A 9,562-nucleotide genomic window follows, 5' to 3' on the forward strand; every position below is an offset into this window, starting at 1 on the left:
GAAAGGCATAGACAAAAAGACAGAAGAGAGGAGTAGACTAAAACATAAAAAAAAAGAGAGGAGAAGAGCGAAAATGCAGCCATGCGAAGACACACACTCACATAAATGCAGAGAAAAAGCACCACACTTTTTGGTCAAAAAGGAGGAAGGCAGAAAAGAGGAGAAACACACGAGTATATGCAGAATGAAAAAAAAGAAGAAAAGAAGCCTTCAGCTATGCATAGCAGTAGACATAAAACATATGCACAGCGGAAACACAGCCACCCATGCACGCAAGAGGAAGAGGGAAAAAGACTTGCACAGTAAAATAAAAGAACCAAAAAGATAGTCACATGACAGAAGAGAGAAAGACAGAGCATAAAAACGCAGCATAGACAACAGACGGAAAGGAAGAGGGACAGGCGGAGAAAATGCGATGAAAAGGAGAGAAAATGGAGATGAAGAAAGGGATAGGAGCAAGAAATTGAAAACAAAACCAAAGTATAGAGGGAGAAACCGAGAGCAAAACAAAGCACTGAAACTAGACAAAAAAGAGAGATAAAAACTGGGAGAGAAGAAAAAACACCAGAAGAAAAAGGGAGGGACTGAAAGGAAAGAGCACAACAAAGCTAAAACAGAGCATTGAGAGAAAAAAAGAGATATGAATGAACAATAAAAGTGAGGACTTTCAGCCATGAGATGCTCTCTCTCTAAGCATATGCACAGAATATAACAAAAAAAGAGAGAGATGTGTATGAAGAGATGATAGAGAACTAAGAAAGACTGAGGGTAAGTAATAGTCGAGAAGAGATGGAGAGAGAGAGAGAGGAAGCAGCACAGTGATAAAGAAGATCGAAGGAACAAAAATGGAGACCGAGAAGGAGAGTAGATGATCAAGAGAAAAGGAGGAGGAAAAGGAGAGTGAAAGTATGAGACTATGTGCAATGTGAACGAAGTATATGCTAGCAAATTCCCCATCCTACTTTGTGGCCACCTCCAATAAGGCATTTATTCTCACTGATGCACCAGCTCCTCCATCAGCTATGCTTCCATCATGGCTTTCTAACTCTAGCAGCACTTTAGCTACTAGGCCATCTTCCCTTTCTGTGACGCTAAGTCTCTCTCCCTCCACTATGGTTGCTTCATCTCTATTTCCATGGTTACAACCTAAGAGAATGCTAAAGAATACTCCTCCTGTTATTCAGAACGCAACACCTCATGGAACTACTTCAGGTTTTAGTGATAATATGCTTGTATTTGAGCTTGATGAATATTGTAAAGAGCTGGAAGAAGGTCATCGGGCATTGTCATCACATAGGTGGAGGTTAAAGAAGATGGGGGCAATGATAGGGGCCACACTTAAGTCATAGGTTGCTGCAACCCAAAATGTAGTCAATGGCAGTTAAATCAGGTAATATTTAAATCATGTCATCTCCCTTATCTGGATTCATTGATGAACATATATATATTGATAGATGTTAAGAGTGTGGATTGATCCAGATGTATGTTTAGGCATTAAAAAAAATTCAAGAATGAAATACTTTTATATAGAATTTAGAACATATCTGAGAGGTGTTTGACAAAATAAAAAAATTATGAAAATATTGATAATTTGTGAGGTTGATTGTGGTTTGGGGCTGCGTCTATTGTGGTTATGATCTTGCTAAAAGTTTATGCCAAATCTAATTTCTTTCAGAATATATCCTCAAGTAGAAAGAATAGTAAATTATCAAATTAATTTATTCTTTCTATTGCCTTTATCGCATAAATTGGTTAGCCAACCATAATATTATGCACCAATTGCAAATACAATATTTTGGTCATCTATTTGTCATGTGAGATTTTAAGAATCTCCGTAGGCATTTAAAATGATTTCATATCGTGTAAATCAATAAGATTTCGTAGGTATGAAGATTAATCTTATATGTATTTATATAGATTTCAAAGGCCTATTATTAAAATTAATTCTCTCTTTTTAATAAATATTTAAGTCTCATGTAAGATTTCAAAAATGTTCGTAGAGATTTAAATAAATCACATTATCGTGTAAGATAATAAATTCACGCAGATATCATGATTCATAATTTATATGGTAAATAAATAAACAAATTTTGTAAATAAAATAATAAATGTTTTTATGATTTTAATTAAATAAATTAATAATTTGAATTATAATCACATTTTCTAATTAGATCTTTTAGTCAGTGAGATTTTTGAAACTCCACAGACCTTAGGATGATCGTACTACCATGTGAGTCAATAAGGCTTCGTAGGTATAACGATTAAGATTTCTATATTTAAAAATATGTGTTATATAATTACGCATTAAAATATATTTAAAGTAATATTATGTAATACTTTTATCATGTGAGATTTTAAAATCTTCACAGATATTTAGGATAATCATATTATCGTATAAGTCAATAATGCTATACAAGTATGGTGATTAAAATTCTTTAAAAAAAAATGTACATACATGCTTAAATAAATTATTACTAGCATTTACGAATAAATAAATTAAATTATTAAATTCTTTTATCGTGAGAGATTTTAAAATCTCCGCAGATATATAGAATGATTGCATTATCATATGAGCCCATAAGGCTCTGCAGGAACTACGATTAAATTCCCAATTATAAAATATAAAAAAAATAATTTTAAACCCTTTTCTTTTCCAAAATTTAAAAATTGAGAAAATAATTGAAATTAAATTACTTTTTATAAATTAAAACACACATATTAAAATTTTAGAAATTATTTTATTTGCAAAATGGTGAATTATTTTTAATTAATTTCTCTTTTTTAAAAAAATATTTTCACCAACAACTTTCAGCTTGAACTACGTGGACTTTGATCCTCATCACAAGGTAAGTAGGCCTTAAAGTCAGATTCTGAGTCAAGTCCTCTCTCGTAAATAAATAAATATTTCTCACTTAATTCTTATCATTTTTATATTAAATACATAAATATAAAAGGGATAATTAAAATAATTTAAAACTATATTAATATAGCACAACAAACTTCAGGTAACCGTTCTCACGAACGGGTGTTATGGGGTGCCTAACACCTTTCCCATACTCAACTGACTCTTGAACCTATTCTCTAATTTTGCAGACCATCCTTATCTACCATTAAATGGTTTCCCAAGATTTTTCTCAAAATTTTAGTAGCAACTCCCATTTTTTTTGTCTTCTTCCCGAAGGCCGGAACCTTCGCTCTCGCACCGTCCGCGTCGCATTTTCGGGTGTGACATGGAGCCATTTAAATTTTGGAATGAAGCTATTATTGTATGCAAATTTGGCCAATGGCAAATAGCTATCCCAACTACCACGCAACTCTAACACACAAGATCGCAACATATCTTCTAGAGTTTGAATGGTCCGCTCCGTTTGTCCATCCCCTGAGGATGATAAGCAGTACTAAACTTCAAAGTAATAGCCATGGCTCTTTGTAACGCTCCCCATGTAGATGTAAATCTCATATCTCGATTAGAGACCATTTCCTTAGGCACTCATAAATTTTGTCATATATATATATATATCCATTAAAATCGATAACTTTTCAAATTCATGTCATAATGTAGAGTTCATGCTAAAACTCTTAAATTCACATTTCAATATTTAACATTCACTTCTACACAGTTATAATAGTTAATAAACATAATAAACTATGTGGTTACCTTAACCCTTCTGTTTATTAGAAAAAGTTACTCGTGTAACTTTAACCCTATTCAAGCTCCTTTCTTGTAACTCATGTGTCAGATACTATGATCTATACAAAAATTGGCATTCAAAGTCAATTTCTCTATTGACCAAAAGTGTCAATTATCACATTTAAGCACTAAATCACTATTAAATTCATATTTGACACCCAATTATGCACATTACCACTGATCACCCTTCATTTCAAGCTTTAACGTTGTCTATCAATTTTTGTCTCACTACTCTCGCTCTAGAATTAGGGCAATTCTTGCCTAAAGCTTTAAAACTTAATCGTTTCAACTTTAAATAGCTACAAACCACTAGTTTAACTCTAGAGAACATCTTTATTACTATAGGGTAGGAAATCAACTTCTTAAAACTCCTGAATTCACTTTCTTATTGGTTAAGACTAAGAGAAAATAAAGTAGATTCAGAGGTTAAGGCAGTACGCAACTTACCTAATAAGTAATAAGTCAGAAGCACCATCCTTGCTCCTGATTTAGCTTGCCCTAGCATAGCCTTAGCTCTTTTCCATACTAGACCTCTCCTCCCATATTTCTCCTTTGTATTTTTTGAGCTGGACACGTCCTTATTAATCTAAATTCTGCTTCATGTACCATGGCATATCTGCCTCACTATGCTCACACGCTCTACTTCAAGATCCTTCTCTTATAGTTATATCTGTTCATATAACATCCTAATGAGTCAATATATCACTTCACTACTCAGAACTCTAATCCCTACATTAAATCACCGATTCATCCTTAATCAGTCATTAGCACAGGATTAGAAATTTAGGATGTTACAACATCATCATAAGGATTAAGAAGAGCATAATATGTGTGACTTCATATCTAAATCTATGAAAAGTTCACATGGTAGTTAAAGTAAGACTTAAAATGAAGTCACATGGTCCATACTTAGTCACATTATTCATGCTCTCATCTCCATCTCATTTTAGCACTTCATTCCCTTTAATTTTTAGAGTTAATCCTTCAATTTTGATTTATTATTTCCAACTGGAATAACTGATTCAGTTCTTGGCCTTAAAATCATCACCATTAGATTAGAATTAATTACACAGACTTAAGCTAAATTTTTAGATTGGGACCTTATTCTACACATCCCATTCTTTCTCTTAGTTTGATTCTCTCTCAATTCTCTTATCTCAAGCCTCAGCGTTCACGCTACTCATCAAGTCTTGGGAGTTCCAGATCTAGCTCTTTTCCATTCCAGCTCTAAATTCATGTTCCAGTATCAATTCCTCATCCATTTCATTTTTCTTCCAGCCTTTGTTCAGGTTGTTCATCACGTGTTCATCCTTAGTTCCATCATTCCAGATTTGTTCCTTCATTTCCTTCATCATTTTCTTGAATTTTTGTTTATGTTCTTCCTCTATCTAGAATTGTTCTTCACCTCCTCTCTTTGGTTCATTCACCTTGTGTCATTCTCTTCCTTATTCTCCATCAATTTTGTTTTTCACCTATCTATTTCTAGCCTTGAATTTCATCCAATACTCAGCTACTAATTCTAGATTCAAGATGCCCTCTCAATCTCAAAGTTTGATTGGTTTGAAGATAAATAACATGAGAGGCTAATTTTCTATTAAGCTTTAAGGAAGATGAACTTGTAATTTAAGTATTTCAGAATTGCCTTCCTCATTTGTAATTTCAATTCTACAATTTCTTCTATTTCTTTCAAGGATTCAAAATTATCATTCAGGTTGAATTATGATTTTGATTGCAATTACATGTTAGATTGAAGTTGTAGATGTTGGATTGAGATTTAATTTTGTATTTTAGTTCTGGAATGTATGAATTTAGTTGAGTGTTCTTGAATGTGTTCATATGTTCTTAATGTTCTTGTTCAGATTTCTCCATATTTCAAGCTAGATCCATATGTGTTTATATGAATTTGGTTTGAGAGGTTTTTTTGCCACTTAATTTAGTTGGAATTGAGTGGCTATGAGCAAGGCTGAATTACATTGTTAATTTCACTCCACTTGGCTTAGATTCATAGTGATCTTTGGATGTAATGTTTCACAACACTTTAAAGGTTTAGAGTGTTCTTCATTAAGCTATTTGTCATTACATGTATGATTGCAATTCTAGAATTCAAGGATTATCACAAAGGATTCTAACTTGAGTTCCTTATCTTATTCATTTACGTTAACACATTTAAATCAAAAATTACAAACATTTAATTCTTGCATTCTAGACATAGCTGAAACATATTAGCATTCTTTTAATTTGTAGGCAATTGTACCATAATTTGTGTGCATTGCTCTCTTGGGAGATAACCTAGAATACTCTCAACTATATTCTAGTTTTATTTGATGGCCTAAAGTAACCTAGGGTTTTATCAGAGTGATTCAAGTACCCACACAAAGCTTACAACATATACTAGCAAATGGAATAAGTTTGGACTTGATCCGACGGTTTAATCTAAAATTAGACACTTGGGTGCAAAAGGTCACTTTTTATTTCAAAAGTTACATCCTAGGTGCTCAATTCTAATTCCTTATCCTGTTAGACCACTTCAAGTCTTTTACTAAGTCTAAAAGGACTACATATACTTGATTGACACTTCATACCATATATATCACACCATTTACTCAAATTGACCTCTCAATGCTACATTACATATTTATGGACTTATATAAGGCACAACACATATAACACATATATAAATAGACTTATTTCACTTTTAACCTTAGACTCTGACATATGAGGCTCCGCCTTACCATAGGTCAAAATCACAATTATACTCAACTCTTTTAAATGGGGCTCTACCTCCTTATTTATGTCAAGTTCTTAAATACATACACAATTTACAATCAATTTCACATTCAACACATATATATACAAGTGGAATAAGTTTTATAATGACATGTGTAACATCTCAAAATTTTAAGGCTCGAATTTATTCTAAAAAAAATAAAAGAAAATATCTATAATTAAATTAAAATTTAGAATAATTTGATAGAGGTCCAGAGTTTGAATTGTACTAAGGAAAAGTTGGGTTTTATTTTTTTAACTATGGGAAAAATTACCAAAGTTGACTCGGGCTTTTGTGCTATAATAAAAAATGTTAGACCCTGTCTTGTAATTTCTCCAAAATGTTTTAACATCAGTTTTAAGAGGAAACAACACACATAAAATGCAGAAAATGAACAAGGAAAGAAACACATGAATGAGAGAGAGGAAGAAGACAAGAGAAAGAGAAGGAGTTAGGCTTGGATCTAAGAGACTTTGCGATTGTTGCTAGCTCGGCTAAACGATAGGTAAACTCCCTACTTCAATCGTCTTCCCTTCCTTTTAATTTTCTTCAATTTTTGGAAGAGAAAATTTCTGGATTTTAATCCCAAAGGTGTTATTCTTGTAACCCTTTGTTTCTTTGAACCTTAGGGAGGATGTTTTGAGTTTCTATATGGTGTTCTAATGTTTTGAGCGGATAATTGGATGAAAAGAGGTGTTTTGGGCACAAATCAAACCCCAAGAGGTTGGATTTTGCTATTCAATGATTTAAGTCTATTGATTTAGTTATAATTTTGCTATTTGAGCCCAATAAGATTTAAATTAAGGTTTAGTTTTCATTATAAGGGCTAATGGTGAAAGTTGGTGCCACTAAGTGAAGATTTTTAATTGATTATATGAATTGAAAATTAGCCTAGTGATGACTAATAAATGGTTTTGGTGGTTAAGTGGTATTATGAGAATAGTTGGTTTAATACATGGATCATTGGGATGGATTATGGCTCATAGACCCAAGTTGTATGGTATGAGTTGTAGTCTTCATTAATGCTATTTATTATGATAAGTGATATGGATCACTTATATGTTGTAGGGAATTGTTGGTGGAACTTATTGAGAAGTTAAGGAACAAGCTAAGTCTTATTTTATACAAGAGGAACTCTTTTGGAACCAAGGGTTGAGGTAACAGGAGAATTTATATTTCTTATTGCTTTATTTAGCTATTTTTGAGTAGATAATATTATCTAGCATGCATTACATGTTTTAAACAATTGAATGCAAATAAATGTGTTTTAGAAGGGTTTATAGGGTATTGCTTTAATAATAATGCATCTATGTTACTATCTATTTAATAATATTGTTATTTATGGAATAAGATTATTAGCATGTATTGTGATCATAAAAAATAAAGGAGTTAGACTTAGGGAAGTGCAACTAGGTTTGGTACCTTAGATAGGCTAAGGAACCACTTAAGGAATGAATTATGAGTGTTATACTACCTTGAGTGCTGAAGTGTTCAATACTCAAGAAAGGTAGAAAAGGGTAGGAGGCATGATCTCGGTGGAAGTTCACCAATGAGGAGATGTGGTCTTGTGATATTCTATGGCTTACTATTAGTACTCAGTGTTGCCTTTTGTATTGTGAGCTCAATACACTAAAGTGGTTAGTGGATTGAGTATTCGACACCTCTTAGTGGGAGAGGGAATCATGTCGGGCTTTTTCAAGGAGTTAGCTTTGACTGCTTAGGATTCACATCAAAGGGGCACAGGTGGTTCGGTGGATCAGCTCATGCCTTAGTTTATATGTTATGTCTGTAGAGGTACAGTGGGTATAAGGTTTACCTACAAGTTAAAGAGTACCAAGGGGCATTATATTAGTCAGGAAAGGCTATATCGGCCTATCTCATACATTCAAGCATTTTAATTAGTTAATTATATGTTATTTTGAATCTATTATTTATTTACTTGACCATGACTTTCCTTGTAATAAAGAATATCAATTTCTCTGTTATTGAGACTGTGGTTGTCTCACCCATTTCTTTACAACATTTACAGGTTTAGGCGAAGGAACTAGTGGAGGAAGGGGAAAGGAGCATAGCTAGGGGTTGTTTGTGAATTTTAAAGAACTGCAACCCCTTTCTTTTGAGCAAATCTTTTGTAATGTATTTAGGATTAGGGTTCCAGTAGGATGTGATTGTGTATATGTGTGTGAGTATGTATGGATTATATGGCTTGTGTATGAATTTTTATTTACTTGTAGACTTATAGCTAGGAAACTTGGCTATGGTGTGTGGTTTTGATGGATTTATTTAGTAGATCAAGTTTCCACTATAAGCAAATATTTATTTTGGTATATATGTGATTCCACAAGCAAATGCAAAGTAGTTGCATTGCAAATAGTATGCTATGGGTAAACATAAACCTTGAATAGAGAGAATGGGTGCGTGGGTCCCATAGAGATCTCTGAGCCAAGTGAAAATGTTTAGCATATGTATTTATATGTGTATATGATATTTGGAATAGTTTTTGACCACTCTTGTGTGATTTGTGCATTTTGGGGGTTTAGGGTCCATTTTGGAAAATGGCACCTGGGTGGTCAAATTTTGGTATAAAGAGTTTTTCTATCATTTAAATATTCTATCAGGTGTTTTTAGTCCTATTTGACGTGTCTAAAGTGTTCTCATAAGTTTGTGGCCATTAAGATGAGATTTGGACAATTTTGAAAATGATATTTACCAAAAAACTGCACTTTTGCATCCAAGTGTCCAAATCTTAATCTGACCGTTGGATTTCTCTAAAATTTAGGTCACAAGTAAAACCTTTTATAAGCTTCGTGTGGGCTTTAGAATCATATTAATCAGATATCGGACGGAGAAATAGCGTACTCTAGAATTTAGTCCGGAGGAGCTATCATGACAGCACTTTTGCTGTCATGACAGCAACATTAATAATGTTGCAACATGCACGAAATTCAATCCGTCCGTTGGATCTTTCCAAAATTTGGTAGTCTAATAGTACTATTTAAAAGTGAAATGTGGGCTTTAGAATAGCTCCGATTGGAGATCAGATGATGAAATGGTGTACCCCGGAAGTTAGTCCGGAGGTGCTATCATGACAACTTTTTAGCTGT

The 9,562-nt window shown here is 33.1% G+C and overlaps 1 protein-coding gene across 1 annotated transcript; it reads left to right on the forward strand.

Annotated features, from left to right (window-relative positions):
* Window positions 1-938: 938 nt before the first annotated feature.
* LOC129310759 (transcription factor AS1-like) lies at window positions 939-1,349 on the forward strand. Its single transcript, XM_054952676.1, has one exon. The coding sequence runs from the start codon at window positions 939-941 to the stop codon at window positions 1,347-1,349; it is 411 nt and encodes a 136-aa protein (XP_054808651.1).
* Window positions 1,350-9,562: the final 8,213 nt, after the last annotated feature.

Source organism: Prosopis cineraria, unplaced genomic scaffold (assembly GCF_029017545.1).
Source record: "Prosopis cineraria cultivar Desert tree isolate PC_DT_omini unplaced genomic scaffold, ASM2901754v1 PC5, whole genome shotgun sequence".
Classification (NCBI taxonomy): Eukaryota; Viridiplantae; Streptophyta; class Magnoliopsida; order Fabales; family Fabaceae; genus Prosopis; species Prosopis cineraria.